The 24,805-nt window shown below is 33.4% G+C and overlaps 3 protein-coding genes and 1 long non-coding RNA gene across 4 annotated transcripts; 3 read left to right on the top strand and 1 right to left on the bottom strand.

The window, feature by feature from the left end:
* The first annotated feature begins 2,301 nt into the window (after positions 1 to 2,301).
* On the top strand, positions 2,302 to 4,690 carry LOC123657486 (C-type mannose receptor 2-like). The gene is made up of 6 exons (XM_045593029.1): positions 2,302 to 2,356; positions 2,703 to 2,816; positions 2,976 to 3,116; positions 3,267 to 3,458; positions 3,555 to 3,806; positions 4,357 to 4,690. Exons 1-6 carry the CDS (start codon positions 2,302 to 2,304, stop codon positions 4,542 to 4,544), a joined length of 942 nt encoding a protein of 313 aa, XP_045448985.1. The 3' UTR covers positions 4,545 to 4,690.
* A 4,852-nt stretch (positions 4,691 to 9,542) lies between these two features.
* On the top strand, positions 9,543 to 12,653 carry LOC123657487 (hemolymph lipopolysaccharide-binding protein-like). Its single transcript, XM_045593030.1, has 7 exons — positions 9,543 to 9,546; positions 9,656 to 9,769; positions 9,987 to 9,991; positions 10,659 to 10,731; positions 11,126 to 11,317; positions 11,865 to 12,116; positions 12,298 to 12,653. Exons 1-7 carry the CDS (start codon positions 9,543 to 9,545, stop codon positions 12,483 to 12,485), a joined length of 828 nt encoding a protein of 275 aa, XP_045448986.1. The 3' UTR covers positions 12,486 to 12,653.
* LOC123657488 (odorant receptor 4-like) lies at positions 12,256 to 20,122 on the bottom strand. The gene is made up of 8 exons (XM_045593031.1): positions 20,119 to 20,122; positions 19,872 to 20,008; positions 17,338 to 17,704; positions 16,425 to 16,581; positions 15,175 to 15,280; positions 14,118 to 14,213; positions 13,189 to 13,347; positions 12,256 to 12,749 (listed from the first exon to the last, which is right to left on the bottom strand). Exons 1-8 carry the CDS (start codon positions 20,120 to 20,122, stop codon positions 12,705 to 12,707), a joined length of 1,071 nt encoding a protein of 356 aa, XP_045448987.1. The 3' UTR covers positions 12,256 to 12,704.
* Positions 20,123 to 20,548: 426 nt separating this feature from the next.
* LOC123656980 lies at positions 20,549 to 21,426 on the top strand. Its single transcript, XR_006743630.1, has 2 exons — positions 20,549 to 20,787; positions 21,159 to 21,426. It is a non-coding gene; the product is annotated as an uncharacterized LOC123656980 (long non-coding RNA).
* The last annotated feature ends 3,379 nt before the right edge of the window (positions 21,427 to 24,805 follow it).

Genomic DNA, 24,805 nt, shown 5'->3' on the forward strand with positions numbered 1-24,805 from the left:
GATATGCTTGGGGTTTCTCTCAAAGATAGGATTAGAAATGAGACTATACGCGAGAGAACGAAAGTAACCGACATAGCCCACGGAATTAGCAAGTCGAAGTGGCAGTGGGCTGGTCATCTGTGTCGCAGGACCGATGGCCATTGGAGTAGACGGGTCCTAGAATGGAGACCGCGTCTTGGCAAACGCAGTGTGGGACGTCCGGTGTGTGCCGGTGTAGGCTGGATGAGGATTGCGGAAGACCGGGATGTCTGGCGTGAAATTGGGGAGGCCTATATCCAGTAGAGGACTCCTATGATAGAATTGTAAGATAACTACTAGTAATGTCAAGAACGTCTTGTAAATAATGTCTACTTCTGCGTCAATCCGTCAGTCTTCTTGTCTCAACTTTCATCGTGACACTCTGAAGCTAGCTAATCAACGAAGAAAGCAAACAGTTAGCAACGTGAAGTTATCCCTGCTCGGCTAGCTAGGCGGGGCCTAGAAACCAATTAAGATAAGAGCTATCGTAACCATCGTTTCTACTACTTGGTATGTCTAAGAGCTTACATTTTTTCTTATTTATATACCTATATATAGTCACTGTCATTAGTCGCAGCGGGATAATTTATAGCCAATACTATTTTTAACCAAAATGATCTGCCCTAATAGTTTTTGCTTTAATAGTTTATCCTACCGTCCTTAAGTAAAACGTTTGAAAAAATTATACTAAATCAACTTCTTTTCCATTTTAAAGTTAATGGAATTTTTCACAGTGAACAATATGGTTTCACTAGAGGTCGCTTTACGACAGATGTTGGTGTGGCACTTCTCAAACATATATAATGACGCTTGGGAGAAATCACAAAATGCTATTGGTATATTTTGTGACCTATCAAAGGCATTCGATTGCGTGGACCACGGGATCTTATTAAGTAAACTTGAGTATTACGGCGTTAATGGTAAAGTTATTTATCTAATTGCTTTATAATCTATCTAATAGAATTCAAAACGTATCAATAAACGGAACGAAGTCTTCTGGATCTGTGCTAAAAATGGGCGTTCCACAGGGGTCGATTCTAGGCCATTTCTTTTTTTAATATATATAAATGATCTGCCATTTTATGTTAAATATATTTGTGATATAGTGCTATTTGCAGATGATACTTCTCTTATATTTAAAGTTGATAGGAAAAAGTAAATTATGATAACGTGAACACTTCTTTGTCGCGAATTCAAGATTGGTTTAAAATAAACAACTTGATTTTGAACGCCAAAAAAACCAAGTACGTTGTGTTTTCGTTACCTAATGTTAAGCATCTAAATTATAATTTTATAACAAATAACGAGAGGCTTATTGTCAATGATACTACAGTTTTCTTAGGGATACATTTGAACTCAAAACTTTAGTGGAATTCCCATTTGTCATCCTTGAATGGTAGACTCAGCCCCGCAGCATTCGCAGTTAGAAAAGTACGACAGCTGACCGACGTTGCAACTGCACGCTTAATATATCATAGCATTCATTTTTTTAGCATTCATTCACATTTTTCCTTATTTATATACCTATATATAGTCACTGTCATTAGTCGCAGCGGGATAATTTATAGTCAATAATATTTTTAACAAAAATGATCTGCCCTAATAGTTTTTGCAATAGAAATATAATTTTTTAACTTGAGCGTTTAGCGACTTAAGCGTTTTTAGAAACTTACATATTTTTCGTAAAACCAAACATGCTCACGATACTCTTCTTACTCTATATTAATGACTAGCTGTGGCCCACATTTCCACTTGCGTTATTTTAGGAAAAAACATACTCACACAAAAAAAAATCAGTTCGTAAAAAGATTTCGTCAACCATTATTTCCTGTTATCAGCGCATTCGAACAAACAAACTCTTCAGCTCTGTAATCATTACATAGTATAAAACAAAGTCGCTTCCCGCTGTCTGTATTCTTAGATCTTTAAAACTGCGCAACGGATTTTGATGCGGTTTTCTTTAGTAAATAGAATAGAGTGTTTCCAGAGGAAGGTTTATATGTATAATACACACATAATATAGTAGAGAAACACTGATAGTTTTAGAGGTTCCTAATGTGATGTCGTTAATAAACACATTTTTTTGCGCTTACATTGTAAATATTTATTTTATACTTTATATTTAGTATCAACACTGCACCCATGCGAATCCGCGGCGGATCGCTTGTATTAGTAAAAATTAAATTTATTTAATAACATATAATAATCATAACATGTTATCAAAATTAATCCACAACGTTGCTACGAATACTCCATTACTCTTCCGTTACTGCAAGAGGAAACATGGATTTACAAAGAGTTTCATTTTACTTACTCTCGATTTTCTTATACTTTGCTGGTAAGTTTTTTAAGAGAATATGAAAATATACTGCGCTTAAACCTAGACTAATTAAACATATTTTTATTTAATTATGAAAACTTACATCTTAATGGACGTGGCTTGAGACAAATATTGTGGCCATAGGCCTAGTAAGTTCATGTCCGTTGTTTAAGAGTATGTAATTTGAAATCAAAGCTTTGCAAAATAATGCGGTGTCGTCAGAGCGGTTCTGAGGATCAGTTCCGTTGGTCAGTTGTCTTAACGTATCTTGCACGTGCATCTTACAGCAATTATTAACTATACAATACAAGTACTATTTTATTTGGAAAATATGTTCATTTAAAAAATCTATTACGAATTCCAGAGAGCAGCTCTTTTCGTTTCGACTACAAATACTATCCAAATATTGACGGATGGCTCAAATTCCACCGGCTACCTGCAACCTGGCATGACGCCTGGACGACATGCGATCTTGAAGGTATTTCATACACTGAGAATGGTTAAAGACATTTATTTAATAAAAAAAAATAATACTGAGGAAGTACCTCAGTAAGGCTTACAATATGGTTTGGGCATTTTTCCCAATGGACGAAAATATACAAGTCATCTTTCTACATACTATTTTTACTATTTGCAGGCTCAATACTGGCCTCTCCGATAAACCCAGATATGGTATCGGCGATGGACGCTCACTGGAAATCGGAGAACACTAATCAATGGACTCTTTATACTGGCGTACACGCGATGTTCTCTAAAGGATATTTCTTTTCTCTTGAAGGTCTTTATTCTTTTCTATTAAGGTGTAATTAAATAAACTAAGTTGAACTAAACAAACAGTAAATTTGTGATGTTAAAAAAAATTACATACTGTTAATTGAAATTGTAGCTACATAATTATATTTAAACGACATTTTCAATAATATTGCAGGTGTATCTCTGGAAAAAATGCCTGTGCGATGGGCAGCCGGGGAACCAGAGAACAAGAACAACGACGAGGACTGTCTCGCCTGGGTCATCGGTGATGTAGCGGACGTGAACTGTTCCAAATTGTATCCGTTCATGTGTTTCAAGAGAAAAACTAAAGACATGGTCACGACTTCATGTGGAACTGTCGACAAGGGTACATACTCGTACTACGTTGTACTATATACATTATTTATATCGTGAGAAAATAAAAAGTTAACTGCTAATTTTTAAATGAAAAATAATTTTATAGATTATGAATTGAGTCCTCTAACTGGTAATTGCTACAAGTTTCACCGCCGCGGAAGAACTTGGCATCAAGCACAAAAGACCTGCGCAGCTGAAGGAGGCTACTTGGCTGTGATCAACAGTCACGAAGAGGCTCTACACCTGAAAAAACTTTTTGACGATAATTATTCTAAAATTGTTAATTCTGAAGACAAAGATAAGATCTATGTTGGTATGCATGATTTTTATGATCCCGGTGTCTGGAGGACTATCCACGGTAAGTTTAGAGGTTTTACTTATCATAATGCACCTACATTTTTTTACTCTTACATAGGATATATTGAATAATTAGAAATAGCAATCAATCTATTTATTTATTAGGATGTTGATACAATCATAAAATTTTAGTTGTTGTTAATTATTTATGTTACTACTTTTATCATTTACTTTTTGGCTAACTTTTAAGACTATGTCATACCACTGCTGAGCATAAACCGTTTCTTCGCCTGTTCTACTGCGGGTTGGCAGATATATTCCCTACTATGAATAACGATCGCTCACAATTGTTAATGATAACAATCGGGACCGACAGCTTAACGTGCTCACCGGAGCACAGTGGGAAGATTCACAAGGACTGACATGAAAAAGTGAAGAAAATATTTGTAGAAATACAAATATCCACCCCGAGCGAGAATCGAACCCGCAAACCGCTGGCGTTTAAGCTTATACAAGGCCACCATTACACCAGAGCGATTGTTAGTGCATATAGTGTGAATTCTATTCTGTGAAGATATCTATTAAATAAATCATGCATTCGGTTGTACCAGGAGTGAAGATCGAAGAGGCAGGCTATGCAGAATGGTCTGAACACCAATCTAATAATTTGACATATGGTCGGCACTGCGGAGCTATGATGAACACCTTAGGATTGAATGATTTGTGGTGCGACAAATCAGTTGCATTCATTTGTGAGAAGAGCCTGGACAGCCTGGTTGAAGATAAGGTTGCAGAGTAACTGATAAATCTTTCGTATGATATTTACTATATTTTCTTGCATATATTTGTGTGGGCATTTGTGCTCATGTGTTTTTACATATCCGGGACAGATCCTTCTTGTGGATTAGAATCTGCAACTCAAAATAATGCAAAATTACTGTGACAGGAATGTTTTTTGCTTTATTTATTTTTTATCTTACTACATACCATCTCGGCCATCTAATACCACAACATTTGGCCAAATGTATAAATATAAAAATTTTAAGACACTGAAGACAGCATTCCTCTGCTTCGTCACGTTCATTTTAACAATTCAATTTACACTTCAGTTCCTCCTTTTTCCTCTTGTTAAAAGAAAGTACAGAAACACACCTTCTTGCGTCTCTCGTCTATAAAAGCCTTAAACGAGAGGAGTGCACGACGAAAACAGGCATTGGTTCTTCTATTTCATTTTTTCTTCTTTTCTTTTCTTGTGTATACAAACTTTTTATTTTGATTATGGTTCTGTAATTAAATGTTTTATTGATTTTATGTAGGTTTATGTATTTTTTTTTATTTCGCTTGTTTTCTAATATTAATATAATAAAATAAAATAAAAAAATTATTTACCTTTTTTTATTTATCTTTTATTTACCTTTAAGGTGGTTTTTTCACGAATTTTCTTTTATTTGCCTTTAAGGTGATAAGTTCATATTTTAACTGACTTCCAAAAAAAGAGATTTTTTTTATGTATTTTGTCAAAACTTTTGACTGACCAGACTGATTTTGATGATTTTTTTTAATCGAAAGGATGCGTGTGCCACGTTTTTCCATTTAAATTTAATTGCGATCTAAAAAGTACTTTTCGAGTTATGTCTGTTAATGCGTATTTACTTGACCTTTTGCACCAACTTACGTAGTATTATTATGTATAACTTTTCACTGCTTAACTTGTATACCCCGTCTCCTCCTTATGTCACAAGAATCTGCACCAAAGACAAGATTATACAGATTACGGTAACATCTTCGATTACGGTACCACCAGGCTATAAAAACATATTATGTATTGTAAGCATATGTATATCTTTTTTATTAAAACTAGGTCGGCAAATAAGTATTACCGAACAAGCGTATCTGATGGTAAGCGATCACCGCAACATCGCAAGCGCGTTGCCGACCCTACCCCCGATCCTACCCAGGAGCTCTGACCACCTTTCTCACCAGCCTATATCATAATCATCATATATTAAATCAGACTGACAAACTTTTTTTAATATATGTTATTATAATAATAGAACAGTGATAAGCAAGGTTGCTACGACCACTTCATTAGTCTAGAGTCCGTCAAACGGTAACATGGATTTAAAATGCGTTTTCTTTTGCCTTCTCGCGATTTACTTTTGTATTACTGGTAAGTTTTTCAACTGTAATTAAAGCAATTAATATTTAAATGAAACCTTTTTTTTCCTTTTTTTAATAGAAATAATATGTTTCAATACTATTTTTTATACTACTGTACAATATTTAACATAAATAGAGAATTAAAGAACAACAGCTTATCTCATTTATTTATTCACTTACTAAACGTGTTAAATTATTTAAACTTTACTTTACTTTACTTTTGAATAATCATTTTTTTTTTACAAATACAATTGCAATAATGTTTAAAAAAAATACGATTAATGACAAGAAATCTCCAAATAACTTTTATGATAATTTGTACAAGATTGATTTTAATACATTTGACAACTTTTATCGTGTTATATTCTATTCAATAAAGTGGCTTAACGATAAACTTTTTTTTAAATATTCTAATACTTTGACCAAATAACTACACGAGTGTGTTAGTAATATTAAAGATTAATTTATGCAAATTTATTTACTGTTCCAACTTTTTATTAACGAAAATGGTGGGTTCCTTTAAGCTGTTATTGTTATTAATTATTGATAATTTTGATAATTTATAAATTATTAAAAAAAAATATTTGTAACAAAAAATAAATATCAAACGCGTGAATTAAATCGTAGTGGGGTCCGTTGAGTATGAGACTCAACGGACCCCACTACGATTGAATTCTCACACTTCAGCCTAGCGCAGTCCACTGCTGGACATGGGCCTCCACAAGTTCGCGCCAAAAATGGTGTGAACTCATGTGTTTTGATCATAGTTTCCACGGTGAGTTGGTGACCTCACGGCTGGTTTTGTCGCACCGAAGATGCTGCTGCCCGTCTTCGGCCCGTGTATTTCAAAGCCACCATTTATCCCGCCATCGGTCAGCTTTTCAAATTCCAAGGTGGTAGTGGAACTGTGTTATCCCAGCTGCCCAGCGTGGTGACTATGGGCAACACATATGAGTTCACGCCATTTTTGGTGCAAACTTGTGGAGGCTTATGTCCATCAGTGGACTGCAATAGGCTAAAGTGGTGATGGTGATGAGTTTTTATTACTTTCGTCGACAAACTCACATAATTTTAACTGAGGTAGGGCACAGCAGGAATTTCCTGCTCAAAATATGGAGCAGCCCGACTGGGGTTGTACCTCAACCTTACAGAAGATCACAGCAAAATAATACTGTTTTCAAAGCAGTATTGTGTTCCTGTTGGTGAGTAAGGTGACCAGAGCTCCTGGGGGGATTGGGAATTGGGTCGGTATAACGCGCTTGCGATGCTTCTGGTGTTGCAGGCGTCTATAAGCTACGGTAATCGCTTACCATCAGGTGAGCCGTACGCTTGTTTGCCGACCTAGTGACATAAAAAAAAATACCTATGCAATAAAGCTAGTGAAACAATTTAGAGGATCTGATTTGTTATTTTTTTTTTTTCAATGTTATTAATCATTTTTGAACATACGTACGTATACACGTTTCAAGCAGTAGGCATTATATTTAATGGTGATTAAAGTGACCAAAGTTCACAGGGAAGGGTCAGCATCGCGCTTGTATTCTATGTTGCTGGTGTCCATATACTACGATAACCGGTTAGAATCACCACAAAAGCTGGGAGGAACTCACATTAAATAGGTCATCTTGGCGTTCTATTATCAATCATAAAATTAAATCATTTGAAGAAAATCGACTTCTAGCGCTTGATTCTAAACGCCATGTTAATAAACAGAGACCAAACCCTCCTATACTTACACATACAACTTTGCGGGTCAGCTTTACTGCCGCACTTTCTCTAGGACATTTAAAACTAAATGTGGATTAGCGAGCCATATTAGGGCCCATCAGAAAAATTAGTCATGACTCCCTGGGTCGCCGTCATCGAAATCGATGAGGAGGACTATATATATAATGTATACAATCACCACAAATAAACGAAGTATAAAATTTTTCATTAGGTGGGTCGTACGCTTGTAGCGACATCTATCGCGCAACATACAACTTAAACCTGACGTATCCTATATAGCGATATTAAAGTTATTCAAGCGATTAAAGATATACCTATACAAGAACTCGACAACAATCATCGGGGGCAGAGACCACCAGAGTCAATACCCGTCTGGTCGGAGGATCCTTCCTTTACGATGAAGGATGAGGGACTTAACACCCTGTTCCTCAAACCCTCTTAACCTCCCAAACGCTTACTTGCCAACCCAGTCGTATAGAAAATTTATCGACAACCGTATGAGTATACAAGTATATATGTATTAATATAAAGTATGAAGTTATCATTAACCTATGCAAAATAACGTTTCAAATTAATTCGAACCGTAAATAAGTCAATTTGTGTGAAAAAAGACAATTATCAATTTGTCACACATTTTAGAATTTGTTACTAATTAAGGGTTAGCAATAATTTTAGTGGAAATTTTAATTTTAAATAAATCATCAAAAGTTATTGAAGTAAAACTTTAAAAGTTTACTTCAAAAAACAGTTTATTATCTGACGAAAAAGAGAGAGAGAGAGAGAGAGAGAGAGAGTTAGTTGCAATTTTACACATACATATATAATCAATTGCTGTTCATTAGTCTCGCTAAAGCTCAAAAAAAGATTTTGATAATTCTTTTTTTTTTTTTTGTTGGAAAGGAGATATCCCTAGTTTGGTACCATGATAAGAAAACTAGGATCTGATGATGGGATCCTAGAGAAATCGAGGGAAACTCTCGAAAATCCGCATAACTTTTTACTGGGTGTACCGATTTTAATGATTTTTAATTTAATCGAAAGCCGGTGTTTATCATGTGGTCACATTTAAATTTCATCGAGATCCGATTACAACTTTTGGAGTAATCTTTGATCTTGAAATATTTGTGAAAGTTCAGGGCAGGTTTAAACGGTGAGAAACATAAATAATAAGTAACGAAAAATACTAAAACCGATAATTGTCACTTGATTGTCAAATATTTATTTATTGGTGCGTTCAGAAAGTGTTTTTTCTATATTTTTCTCAAATATATGTAGGTGATACGAAGATCACTGAGTCAGCGGATCAACTAGTAAAAAATAAATACAATAAACCTTTTCAGCATGTTGCAGATATGCAACAACGAGTACACAATGGTTGTACGTTTATTTAGCAAAGAAAAGAACCGAATAACGAAAGGGGTATTTGGCAATTTGGTATGTCGTGCAATTTACCAACCATTGACTACGAGTATTATACTGGCTTTGGTGCTTTAAATTTAATTTTAGTGCTGTGACGCTATACTTCTGGAACTTTTGTTGCGTGATGAAGTATTACTATATACATTATACTAGCCACCCACCCCGGCTTTGCACGGGTGCAAAAACTATGAGTTAATTAATGTTCTTCTACTTTATTATGCATGTATTATACATATAAACCTTACTCTGGAATCACCCTATTTAATAAAGAGAACCACATCAAAATCCGTTGCGTAGTTTTAAGGATCTAAGCATACAGACAGCGGGAAGCGACTTTGTTGTATATTATGTAGTGATATTTATTGTTATTACGAGTATAAATTAAAATGTTTGGAAATGGTTTTTTTTTTTTGCAAAGATACGAACCTATTGTTATTAAATAGTGATAGCTATTTTCTTTTAGTATTTTTCTATTGTAAGTATATTAATAATGGGTACGAATACTAAGTTCCGCTTTATTTAATCCATCCAGATCACCCATAAACGCTGCATATACACCGTTTCATGCTGAATTTACATAGTAGATTCTTTTATGAATTCCAGAGGGTAGACTTTTCCGTTTTGACTACACATATTATCCAAATATCTACGGCTGGCTCAAACTCCACGTGATACCTGCAACCTGGCGTGACGCTTGGCTGATATGTGATCTTGAAGGTATTCCAAAAAAGTAGAACAGTTAAAGACACCAAGTAGAGTAGGTAGAGAAGATAGATTTTCAAAATATACGAAACATAAATACTTCTGTACATTGTATTACTCTGTTGGTGTCGTTTAATAATTATGTACCATGAAATATGGTTTCGGTGTGCTTTTTTCTCAAAAGACCTAAATTGTTGCAATCTGTTGCCTAAATATGCTTGTACTATTGCAGGATCAGTATTGGCTTCTCCGACAGACCTAAATAATAATAACACAGATTAGTATGTATTAATATATACTAATCTGTGTTATTATTATTGAATGTTTGTTTTTATGAATTCTGTTTTTTTTTTTTTTTTTTTTTTTTTTTTTTTTTTTTTTTTTTTTTTTTTTTTTTTTTTTTTTTTTTTTAGATTTGATTATATGATTAATTAGACGTAAAATTATTATTATCTTTTTTTTATTGATTTTACTAAATTGTTTTAATTAATTGATGAATTTAATATTACATATTATTATTATCTTTTTTATTGATTTTACTAAATTGTTTTAATTAATTGATGAATTTAATATTACATATTGACATTGATTTTAATTTTATTAATATAAATGTAATAATTTGTATTATTATTATGTTTGTTTTTAATGAATTTTATGAATTTTTTAAGTGTGATTGATTATTTGTTGATTATTTTATATTTATTGATTATTCATTGATTATTTTATATTTTTTGATTATTTTGTATTTATTGAATTGTTTAAATTGTCTGTTGAATTTGATGTTATTTGTTGTGATCAACTTAACTAACGCATTGGGTTTCTGTAATGTTAGTTCTAAGTTTTTGTTAATGCATAAATAAATAAATAAATGTTATTGGCGATGGACATTCATTGGAAATCGGAGAACACGACTCAATGGGCCTTTTATACTGGCGTACACGCGATTTTCTCTAAAGGATATTTCTTTTCTATTGAAGGTCTGTATGCATGATAATAATGAGTTCCATAAAACAAAAACTACAATTTGTGACAATTTGAATAAACAGATTTTTTTTTTAATTAAAATCAATAATCTATTTACACTTTCGCACACTAATACAAGGTTTTAACAGCATAACAAATGATATATAAAAATAGAATTTGCATCAGTTGCAACAGGCGGCCTTATCGCTAATACAGCGATCTCTTCCAGTCAACCTTTGGGCAGAGGACTAAATAAGAAGTGTGGGATGGGGCGCAAAAATGTTATGTAACATACATATGAACATGTTGTAGTCACAAACGTACATGTACACCAAATACATTTACTTACAACGTCTAAAATCTAAAACCTACGTAATGTTTAACACAAAATTTTCAATAATATTGCAGGTGTATCTCTGTCAAAAATGCCGGTGCGATGGGCAGCCGGGGAACCAGACAACGTGAATAACCACGAGGATTGTATTGTCTGGACCGACGGTAGAGTCGCGGACGTGAATTGTTCCAAATTGTTTCCGTACATGTGTTTCAAGAGAAAAACTAAAGACATGGTCATGACTTCATGTGGAACTGTCGACAAGGGTACATACTCGCACTACGTTGTATTATATACATTACTAGCGACCCGTCCCGGCTTCGCACGGGTGCAATGCTGATACTAAATATACTACAGAATGTCTTTATTTATAGTGTGAAACTAGCTTATAGCTTATAGCATAGTTATTAACATAATCACAACAACATTAAAATATGCGTCGTTAGATTACACGCTGTTACAGAATGCGTTGAAGAAATAAAGGTTCACTACTCGTTCCCCGTAAGTGATAGCGTGACAATATGTAGCCTATATGTTGACCCGACTTCTTAATAATATTCGTGCCAAATTTTAAGTAAATCCATGCAGTACTTTTTGAGTTTATCCCGGACATACATACAGACAAACCGACAAAAATTTTAAAAACTATATTTTTGACTTCTGTATCGATTGTTGATCACACCCAAGTATTATTTTAAAAAATTATTAAATGTACAGTTTTGACTTTCCCACCATTTTATTATATGTATAGACTTACATCGTGAGAAAATAAAATGTTAACTGCTAATTTTTAAATGAAAAATAATTTTACAGATTATGAATTGAGTCCTCTAACTGGTAATTGCTACAAGTTCCACCGCCACGAAAGAACTTGGCATCGAGCACATATGACCTGCGCAGCTGAAGGTGGCTATTTGGCTGTGATCAATAGTCAAGAAGAGGCTCTAATCTTGAAAAAAATATTCGACAAAAATTATTCTAAAAATTTTCCTGGTTCATACACTAATCAGATACACATTGGTATGCATGATTGGGATGACCCCGGTGTTTGGAGGACTATCCATGGTACGTTTAAAATAAGCAGGAACTAATGATTACTCAAAAAAAAAATGTGAAATAATTTATATTTCGAAAATCAATTCGCACCCATTGGTAATGAACCAAGATTACCTTGAAAAGTAAAATAAGTAAAAACAGTTTGTAACATTAATCATTTTATTGTAATCTAACATTTTGTTCATACCAGGGTTGAAGATCGAGGAAGCAGGCTACGCAAAATGGTCTTCAAAACAACCTAATAATGTTGAACCTGGTCAGCACTGCGGATCTATGTTTAATACCACTAAACTGAACGATTTCTGGTGCGACCGATTAGCTCCATTCATTTGTGAGAAGAGCCCAAACAGCCTGTTAGATGACGGTATCTCAGAATAACTGCTAAATCCTTTGTATAAATTACCTTAAAACTATTCTTTTTTACTTTTGAGACAAATTGACAACTTTATCGTCACCTAATGCCTACGATCATCTAAAATACTTTGATTTTGTCATTGTGATTTTGTCAATATTATAAAAAAAGGAAATAAAATATCCTAAAATCTATTATCTATTGTTTAATATGAATTATTGACTGCTACTCTTCTATTTATTTACTCAAGTCCGCAGCAATGTGTACATGGAATACGCTGTTTGAAGAATCTGAAACATGCAAAGATTTTTTGAATCCAATTATGTAGGAAGTTTTGTCATTGTAGAGATTTGTGCTTAAAGCTGGTGTGTATTCCGAACACCTTACACATATTTACGTTCTTTTGGTGGCCAGAAAGGTAAGGTTTGAAGAGTGAAGACTTGTTCAGTCTTTAAGAACTATAAGGCGTTTCCAGGTGATGCTGAGAGTAAGTGTTAGCCGATAACCTAGTATTATTCGATACAATTTTCATTAGATACAACACATTAGTGTCAGGGGTCCGTAAACACAATCAATACACAAGCATAAACTTCCCAGACCACGACAAACATCTATATTACCAATATATATTGGCGTGTTTATCATGAGCGGGGATTGAACCCGTAACAGCCAGTTCTGTGACCACTGCACCAACGCGTCTTCAAACTATTATAAATAGAATTAACATACCGAGACGAACATCTCCATATTGAATGTTAGCATGCCTAGAGCTTTGAAGTGGATTGGAATCTGGGCTCGAGCTATGATGATGCAGATAGATTTACGTAATCCGGAGTCGGTGATCGTCTCCCATGAAGAACCGTAGGCGTAATTTGCTACTTCTGCAGCCTTTGTAATAATTATTTGAATCAATAACTACGTGTGAATATCGGCTGCCCAATTTCAAAACACAGTAAGGGACGAATTTTTCGCAATCGATTTTTTTGCAATTTTCGTTCCAGTGGAGTCGTGTGAACATGATTGATTATAATTATAAAAAAATAATTTTTGTCCCTTACTGTGTTTTGAAATTGGGCAGCCGATATGTATAAATTTGTCTATGATTTTGTGTTCAAATACAACGAAATTGTGCAACACTTAATATGGACCACAATAAAAAAATCTACAAATCATAAGCTTTTTTGAAAAGCTGAGCCGTAACTTTTTGTTAACTTCCATGTATATTAAATCTTCGGCCATCAAAACGTTATGCTTACTAAATTATTTTCATACTATTGTATGAGGTAGGGTACAGCAGGATCGTTCCTCAAAATTTGGAGCAGGTATACTGGCTTAGGTATGGGTAGGTAGGCTGACTGAGAAAATCACTGCTTTAGCAGTAGTAGTAAGTAGTGTTGTGTTCCTTTGGTGTGTAAGGTAGCCAAAACTTTGGGGAAGTGTAAGAGGTTAAAGGTAGGTAACGCGCTTGTAATGCTCCTAGAGTTGCTGACGTCCATATGTCACTATATCCGCTTACCATACATACATTTCTGTTGACTTTGTGTGGCATCATTTATGATTTGTTTATTTTTATTTTTATTGGATGAATGTTGAAATAATTGTTTTTTTATTGTTAAAATAAAATATAAATGACAAAGGTGATATTAGTTACTACTCACATTGTAAGTGACGTCAGATGCGAGGTAGCAGGGCAAGTATATGTAAACGATGGTACATGCCACGAACAGGTAGTACATACCGTTTATATCACTCTCCTGTAAATATTTAACTTATCTGACACACGAGAGCTGGGCAGGAGTTAACGAAACATATTAAGTTAGGACACAGCAGGAAATATCCTACTTAAAAGGTTGCTTGGAGCAGCCCGACTAGGGTAGTACCTCGACCTTACAGAAGATCACAGCTAAATAATACCGCTTTTAAGTAGTTTTGTGTTCTTGTGGTTAGTAATATGGCCAAAGCTCCTGGGCAAGGGTCAGCAACGCGCTTGCGATATTCTGGTGTTGCAGGCGTCTATGGTATATGACAATCGTATGGTAACAAAATACCATCAGCTGGGCTCTACGCTTGTTTGCCAACCTGATCGTATAAAAAGAAATACTCGTAGCACCGATTGAATGTGACCGTGATAGTGTGTCTTTTGGAGTATGACATTGATATCATCATGAATTGCACCTCGCACAGGGGTCGCAATTAGAGAATAGTGTTTTTTTTTTCAAACGTCCATTAAATGTGAAAGTGTTTAATACTCATTGAAGATTATATCCATAAAATCTTAAAGTAAATTGAAGTTAAATTTTTAAATTGTTCGGGTTATCCGTACATTGAGCAATATGATTGTTTTGCAAACTAATAACCTCCTTAATTTAGCTTATTTATTACGAATTGTTATTTGCCTGATGCAGGTTTCTTATGAAATTACATAAATGTTTAAGTCAAGTCTCAAGTTGGTGGTCAGCGTTCAAAACCTGTGCCGATATTTATCTTAGTGTAAATAAAGCTCATATGTGTGCAGTTAACTTTCACATGTCCGTCATAGCAACAAAATACGTAATTACTAATTATATAGATGATTATTAATATGTAAAAGCCTAGGCTTGTAATTTGGACAAAATAAGACAAAGTCTCGTCAAGTCTCATTTTCTATTACTTCTTAGTATTTAATATAATATTGTAAAAATATATTTAATATTAAAAAGTAAAACCAATATTTACAGCATCCGCCGTGACCTGACTCAGTGCCATCCCGATCTGCACCACCGACAAAAAGAACATTCCAGCCAACCACACTTCGTAACACTTCTGAATCTCACCTACCAATCTAAAATTTAAATATTTTTATAATGTCTGTACAACAAACTGTAAAAAAAAAACACTTTAAAATAAAACCGACTTCAGAAACGAGAAGGTTCTTAAATTTGACTATATTTTTTATGTGTGTGACCTCAGAACTTTTTACTGAGAGCACGAATTTTTATAATTCTACTAGCTGACCCTGCAAAAGTTGTTTTGCTATATATATTATCATCATCATCATGTATGTTATATCATCATTTATGTTATAAGCCCCCTTAATCTCCCTCCCCTTATAACTTAAGGGCATGAAAAATAGATGTTGGCCAATTCTAAGACCTACCCGATATGCAAACAAAATTTCATAAAAATCGGTCCAACCGTTTTGGAGGAGTTTGGTCACTCACATTGTGACACGAGAATTTTTTATATAAGATTTAGTGAAAATCTGATGGCAGTCGTTAGGTCCCATTTCAAATTGGATCGAGATCTGACGCTTAGTTTTAGTTTATCTCTAATAATGCGTATTGAATTGACTATTTTTTCAACTACCCACGTTATTAGGTTTTTTTTTCGTTTGCGAGCAAACATAATTATTACATTACGTTAATTTTACCCCAGTATCAATAATGTATATTGCTGATATTTTCTGTTTTTAACCGACTTCGAAAAAGGAGGAGGTTACTCAATTCGACCGTATATATATATATATTTTTTGTATGTTCAGGGATAACTTCGTCGTTTATGAACCGATTTTATTATAATTCTTTTTTTGTTGGTTAGGAGATTTCCCAAGTATAGTACCAAAGTAAACCAGGTACCAAAGTTATAAGGAAACCAGGATCTGATGATGGAATCCCAGAGAAATCGAGGGAAACCCTCGAAAATCTTAGTGATGACTAGTGTGTTTGTAAATTTTTTCGTCTACTTACGTTGTATTACTTGTCGATGTAATTGAAATCGGTTTTTTTTTTCGTTTGCGAGCAAACACACTTATTAAAATAAAATTTGTAAATAGGTATATTTAGGCCGCTGTGTCATTGGATTTCTAACGATTCACAATTTAGTCTATATATTCCCACTGCTGGGTATAGGCCTCTTTTTCCGTGTAGAGGAAGGTCGGAGCTTAATCCTCCACGCTGCTCCACTACGGGTTGGCAGATTTCTATTACCTGATAATTTCGCAATGCCCTTCAACGAATTCGGTAATGTTTCTCTTTATCTTGATCACGTCATTTGTATCAATGAATAAATACTTCAAATTAAAGCTTAGTAATTTTATCTTCAAAGATACATGTTGAATACACACAGTGAACATGCCGTCGTAACCTGTTGAAACCAGTCGAAACCAGTTACATTATCTTCAAGTTTAACAAACATGTTAAACTAGAATAAACTTTGAATCTATATAAAGTCTTGCATAACACAAGCAATAATAAAAGCCAAACGAAAATTACTTTAGGGGTTTAAATATATTGTAAAACGAAACTTGCAATAAAATTTTTACTAAAGATTTTCAATTTTCTTAGTTCTTCTTCAGTCTTTATCAATCAAAGCATATGAATACCATCGGCTACATAGAAAATTTTCAATTTTATTGTTTTGACAATTCTTGGTATCGTGGTGTGTTTAATCACCCAATACGCTGGCGGTCGTAGCTTCGATTCTCACGCGGAGAAAATATTTATTCTGGTACAAGTATTTGTTTCAAGTCTAGGTGTACGTTCTTGTGGAAGTCCTTACCTTCAAGAGCACGCAAGAGTGTTGATTCCAGTTGTTATCACAATTATTCAATAACAATCATAAAGAAATTATTTTCCAATTCGCGTTGAAGCAGCATGATTGATTAAGCTTACAGAAGATCAAATCCAAATAACACTGCTCCCAAATAGATTTATGTTCCTGTGGTGAGTAAAGTATTCAGAGCTCGTGGAGAAGATATAGGTCAGCAACTCGCTGGGAATGCTGCTGTTGTTGCAGACGTCCATAAGCTACACTATCCGTTTACAATCATGAGTAACGTACGTTTGTTTGAAACCTTTATAAAAAAGTGAAAGTGGCCTTTGTACACTCTTCTATACGTACCAGTAAATCCAATGAAAATAACCCATACTACGAAAATACTGTAGGCAGCTATCATTTCAAAAAAGGGGCTGTCATATTTCTGATCCTCCGTCAAAAATATTATCTTTATCTCATGCACCATAAAACGTCTAGGATTTTCAGAGAAAAGTGCGGAATAGATCGTACAAACACTGGCTAGCACCGGATAGGACAATGCTGTGGTCCCCATAATAATAATCCATATTTTTTCGAGGATTTTCGTCTTCTTGATTGTACCCTCGACAATTTGCTGGTGCTCGTCTGGTAAATCGTTATAATTTTCGTAGTCCTCGTTTATTCCGTCAAATATTGCTTTCATTTCATTACTTCGGACTACCGTCAAAATGAGCTGATAATAAAAAATTAGAAAAAAATTTATTTAAACTTAATACTCGAATGATTCTGATATTATTTATGACAACAGAACAAAAGTCAAAATAGCTTTAACATGGAACTATTTGGTTTTCTTCACGTAATATTTATTTAATATATTTCCAGTATCAGCGTGAATGTATTCTTATATTTCTCTATTCTCTCGCGTTCTTCTAATACAACATAGCCTATATCATTCCACTGCTGTGCATAGGTTTCTTTTTCCATGTAGGAGAATGATTGGCGCTTAATCCATCATGCTGCCCCACTGCGGGTTGGCAGATATGTTCCCTAGTATGAGAAACGATCGTTATCAGGTATTCATGATAACCGGGACAGACGGCTTAAAGTGCTCTCCGAGGCACGGTGGGGAGATCCATAAGGATAGACATCCAAATCGGAAAGAAATATTTGTACAAATACAAATATCCATCCCGAGCGGGAATCGAACCTGCAAACCCTTGGTGTTTTAGGTGACACGCAACTACTACACCGGAGCGCTTGTTTAAGAATAATTCAAAACTAGAGCATATTATTTGGGATTATTAGTTATTGCAATTTATTTCATACAAGACATAACTAAATCTATAGTAATTAACCCTTTTTTTTAAACAGTAACTGCGAAGTTTGTTTCTGATTCTTCTTAGCAGAATCTCCATTCCGAATCGGCGGTAGCTTCACATAAACTACAATTGATTTCATAAAAACGAATATAATTTTGATTTTGAAAATGACGATTCAAAAGCTGTTTTGAAACCTTGAATAAAGTTAATTGTGATTTTTACGAGAACTAGCACAATCAAATCTGATACTAACATTTCCAAAGCAATCTTTATAGACAACAAAAAAGTCATAATGAAACCAAACTCATCTGTCTATCGTTAAATATAGTTAAGAGCCATTTCACAATTTTACGCTCTGCATGTTTAGGTAAATTTGGTCGCATCGCGCGAGTCGTACGAGCCGCGCGATCTTTGTGCTAGTACGTATAGTGTGACAACCAAAAGACCATCGTGATCATTTTCTGATGTATAATAAAAATTATAACTATGGTATAAAATGTTTTTTACATAATTAATTTGTTAAAAATTTCAAGTATGTTATATAACAACAGTCAATAAATTTAAAATAAAATAAAAAAAATCAATTTTATGAAACAATTTTTTTAAGTTGATTTAGTTTTTTCAGTTTACGAATGAATCTAATATTTACGATATGAATAAAAAAGCATTTAATGACATCGACACCGACAAACGTATTAATTAACAAATAACAAGACAAACAGATTGAAATGCCTATTTGTATTGATAGTGTGAGAAAAGAAAATTAAATTATACATTTGTTTACAGAAATTATCATTATATTATTTTACAGTCATTTTCGTAATATGTTTATTTTATTTATATTTTATTATGAAAGTATCAAATGCGTTTTATCCGCTATAACAACAGGCGCTTGGCGCGTGTGAGCGAAAGAGACGGCTGCGCAGAATTTGGCGTGGACCTTACCTCTAAGAGCGCTAGCGCTCGACTGATTTACCGGGCTTGATGCGTGGCAATATATACTATCTTTTTATTATTTAATATAAAATGTATTAAAAATAATTACATCTTTTAATTATTTTTTTTTGTATTCCTTAATGATGTAAGTTTACTTTGATGAAGATAGTTCGTTAAAATTTCTTAGTTTTCTAAGAGAAATATCGCTTTTAAAATTGTACTTATTTGGAAAATATTCGTAACTTTAAATTTTTTTTATCGTTTAATAGAGACACAAATGGAATAAAAATCTATGATAGTGGACAACAAAATTATATTGCACATATTATGATATTTTTTTAAAATGATGACTTCAAAGTATACATTGCGACCGTTTACCCAGGGAGGAGGCTGATGAAAAGGTTGATAATTTTATACACATAATATAAATCAAAATTCTGATCTGACTATGGACTACAACAAAGGCTGCTCTATTATATTTCAAGAATATAAATTACATTATTGCATCCAACACTGAGATTAACGACGTCAAAATATTACAATTTCGCGGATTGTTACCGATTTTTGTGAAATGGCTCTTAACCGCCTTTGCCTCGTTATTAACATGTAAACGTTAGAAAAAATATATAAAATATATATACATACCTTCAAAATAACAAAAGAAACCGCCACTACGATGATAAACTGTCTGACTAAATTGGGCATATCATTGCGAATTATCCGAAAACGGATGTCATTGGTGGCCAGAATCAATACAGGTATAAGGGTAAGTGTTAACCAACCTACGATTTGAAAATTACTATTATTACTTAAGCTACCATAAAAATAAATATAATAATACCATAATAGTAAATACAATAATTATATGTAATATTATGTGTGTATGAGGTACACATATGCCGCCGTATTCTTCCTCGAGTCCTTTATTTGCTTGAAGTTGTCTGAAAGAGATCGCTCTTGTAGCGATAAGACCGCCTTGTGTACATATGTATATATTCGGGTTCAGTTTCGGGTATATACATATATAGATGTATACATTTTATGTATGTTCGGGGATAACTACGTCGCTTATGAACCGATTTTGATCATTCTTTTTTTGTTGGAAACGTGATATCCCTGGTGTGGTACTATTATAAGGAAACCAGGATCTGATGATGGGATCCCAGATAAATCAAGGGAAACTCAAAAATCCGCAGAACTTTTTACTGGTTATACCGATTTTGATAATTTTAATTTAATCGAAAGCTGATGTTTATCATGTGGTCATATTTAAATTTCATCGAGATCTGATTACAACTTTTGGAGTAAACTTTGATTATGCGTATCTCAGATTAATAAACAAAAGGCAGATGGAGCGCACCGAACATGCGAGTGAAGCCACCAAAGCGAATACAAAATCAAAAGCGAATACAAAGTCGCAGCAGTGCTAAAGATACCGTCGTATTGTTTAAACGTGTCGAGTGATTCATTATTTTGTGTCAAAAAATGCCGTCTTGTGTTATTAAACATTGTGAAAGTTGTTCCCAAAAATGAAAAAAGAGGATGGAATTTCATTTCACAGGTAATTATAAATTATATAATTGATTTTATTATTTATTCACTCAATAAATTATATGGTTATCTCGGAACACAAAACCTCGACATTAATTCAACTGTGTTGCCAGTGTTCGGCGAAATGTTTTTCCCTTCAATTGGGGAAACTACCTGATGGTCTAGGCGATAGTGAGACTGACTTTTAAATGTACGGACGTGTATTCGATTTCCACACGTAATATCACGCCTAAAAAGTTATTTACATATATGGTATATTTTGTTAAGTTGTGGGCAATAGCCAGATTATAATATTAGTGGAATTAATGGAAGATGCTAGATATATTTAAAGAATACATATTGTAATCAGTGTCAAGTTTTATTATTTAATGATTTTTGCAGATTGCCGACAGATGTTGTTCTACGCGAGGAATGGGTTTCTATTATTCGCCAAAGCAGGCAAGACAATAATTGGCAGGCTTCAAAATTTTGCGTTGTGTGTTCATTACATTTTAAAGAGATGGCTTATGCTTTACCGAAAAATGTCGTAGGTTGATAAAAAAAAATTCCAATGTAATTATTTGTAATACTATCTAATCTTTTGGTCTAGTCTTTAAGTTGTCTGTATATCGATGTATGTGTGTGTGTGAATAAATGATGATGATTATTATTATTATTATTATTAATAAATATTTTATATTGTGTATGTTTTTTTTAATTTGTCTAATGAAATAAATATGATACTACTGAAAAACACTAAAGTTTTATTATCTAGAGTTGTAAATATTGTAAAGTCCATTTAAACCTTATCAAACAAAAACAAAATTAATACCCGAAGCAAAGTGTGGACGGACCGCTAGTTATAAAAATCTTGACATATTACCTATTTCTTTCGTTATTTTTAACGAAACCATTATTAATATTATTATTATTATTAAAGTGTTTATTTAGTTATAAACTCATGTATCCAAATAAAACTTTAGAACCTATTGTCGTAAAAGGACATTTAAAAAAATGCAGGGTGTTTTTTTCTTTTTATGGTATCATTATACACACATAGATGCACGTGTTCCTACAGTGCCATTTCTAGTCTCCACGCACACATGAATAAAAAGTGGCTTCATACTTTTTGTTGCACACGCTCCATCTGCCTTTTGTTTATTAATCTGTGATGCGTATTTACTTGACTTTTTTTTTCGTCTACCTACGTTGTACTACTTGTCGATATAATTGAAGTCGCCCTTTTTTATTTTGCCAGGAAACACAATTATTTGGTGTACACTTATATATGTTTTCTATTTAAAATATACCTAAAGAAAATTCCTCACCAATCATGATTTTTCTCTTATTATCGTGACGTGGATTCGGGTACATGAGAGATAACGTTAACAAAAATGTGTTCATCTTGTACGTTTCCGTCAGATTTTTAAACTTTTTTCCGCGATTTTCTAAAAAAGATAATTTAAGATACATTATTGATTTATTGATGGATTTAATTACAGCTTATCATTGGTTTAGAGTGCTTTTTGTAGTAGTAATTGGTGGAAACTTTGCTGGATTATGTACTATCTATTCATGTTAAAGTATTTTATTATGTATATCTGTTTGTTTCTCAAATATAAATTTAATTAAATTACTTAAAGCTATTTTGAGAAGAATGATTTGTGATTGAATTCAATATCCCAAGTATATCTTTTGAAGTATAATCTAACATTTTACAAAAGACTAGCCTTAGTTACTTAGTAAGTTAACTGTGTTGCTACGGCATTAAAGAATATAGCCACCCCCTCTCTTCCCGTGGGTGTTGTAAGAGGCGACTAAGGGATAACACAGTTCCACTACCACCTAGGAACTTATAAAGCCGATCGATGACGGGATAACCGTCATCAAAAGTCTTAATAGTACCTTAAAATCTTAAAAACTTATATCGATTATTTCTACCCATCTTTAGCTTTCTTCTGCTCGTGTCCTCTCTCAGTCAGCACTTTTGTACCCTCTCTAATGTTTCACCATCACAGTAAACACATTAGCAATAAGAATTAAAATTGTAAATGAGCAAAACAAATAAGTAAAACGTACCCATCACTGTGCCCTGGGGTATACTTTTTCAACAATATTCAAAGAGTCGTATTGATTCTGAAATGTAACAAATTTTAGTATTTGTTTTAATTATTTGGTTTTTAGTTCTTTGGTAGTTTAGAAATATTGAGTGTTTTTTTTAAATCAGTAACTGTGGAGTTTCTTGCAAATTCTTCTCAACAGAAATTACATTCCGAATCGGCGGTAGTTTCCCATCGACTATAGTTATTAGTTAAATACGAACATCATTTGAATTTTATAGAATATCTATTCAAATATGCATTTACATCCTACTTAAATAAAGTAGTTTTCGACTTTTTTTTTAAATTACATAGCTGCAAATTGAAACTCTTTGAAGCTTAACCATTTCACAATACTATTTTAGATGTTGCTTGAACATCACCGCACAGGCTTTTCAATCGTCTCAATTTTCAGTACAAAGTAGTTGACATCATTTAGCGCGGTAAATATTTTAATTGCTAGCGTTAGACTACATATATGAGAATCATTATAAAGGTTAAATAATAACATTTATTGGGATAGGGCACATCTTGATCAAAATTAGAAGCAGCCTCACTGCGGAAGTACCTGAAACTTTAAGAAGATCACAGCTAAATAGCATTGCTCTCAAGAAGTGTTGCGTTCCTGTAGTAAGGTAACAATAATTCTCAATAATGAAAAAGGACACTTACTTGTTTATTTTTTTTTATATTTAAAAATATTCTAAGTACTAAACCTTGATACTAACAGCCGCAAATTTACGCTTAATAGAAATAATAATAAGAATAATTCTAATTTACTTGCTTTTATATCAAACGATAAAGTTGTCAACTCTTTTAATGTATAGGATTATGGAATCATATTTTTTAATAAAAAACCTTTAATAAAAATTCTCAGACAGTACACTAAGGCATGTATTACCGTTACTATTTATTTAACTTTGTGACATTTTATTATTAATCTGATTTATTATGTTTATATTTATTGGTTGTATATTTAATGGTCTGTATTTACTGGTTATCAAATCATACATATAGAAGTCATCTTGCTTTTTAAAACAAAATTTTTAATTTATAACGGACGATTCACGAGTTCTTTGTAGTTTAGAGTTTCTTTTGTAGCCTATTTGAGTAAAGTAATTTTTGATTTTGATTTTGATAGGGTAATGTTGTATAGCCTATGAACTTCCATAATAAAAAGGCTACGAAAATTAAAAATATTTTATCTCGTCGAATTGATAAATTCTAAAAAATATAGTGATCAAACAAAGGTTTCTTTTTTTGTACAACTAGGCAAACAAGGGTATGGCCTAACCTGATGGTAAGTGATTACCGTGGTACGTCTGCGACACTAAAAGCATCACAAGCGCGTTGCCGACGCTACCCTCAATCGCCCCGGGAGCTCTGGTCACCTTACTCACCACAGGAAAACAACATTACTTTAACGCTGTATTATTTAACTGTGATATTTTGTAAGGTCGATATACTTACCCAGATTTCAAGTAGGATATATCCCACTATGCCCTTTTTTCTTTTTTAATCTTTTTTCAAATATTGTTGGATTGAGAGCCTTTTCCTTTTAAATCGAATAAGCGGTGATAGGTGAATACGAAGCTACCTGTACGCGACAGCTGTTCAAGTCTCATAGCTTCTTCGATAAAAGGAGATGTCAATCAAAATGCGCTCAGTTATTCGTTAGAATACTTAACCTTACGTCAGAACCTTTATGATTAAAACGTAAAAAGTATATAATTACATACAAGCTATTTATTGACATTTTTATTTTATCTATACTAATAAATAAAATTTGTGTCTATTTGTAGTAATAAAAAAACCGCTTTTTGCTAAATGCATATGGATGTGTACACGGTACATATACTAAAATAACATTTTTATTTTTGTCTATCTGTCTGTTCCGACTTATCTCTAAAACGGCTGGACCGATTTTGACGGTACTTTCGCTGCCAGATA

Source organism: Melitaea cinxia, chromosome 10, assembly GCF_905220565.1.
Source record: "Melitaea cinxia chromosome 10, ilMelCinx1.1, whole genome shotgun sequence".
NCBI classification, from domain to species: domain Eukaryota; kingdom Metazoa; phylum Arthropoda; class Insecta; order Lepidoptera; family Nymphalidae; genus Melitaea; species Melitaea cinxia.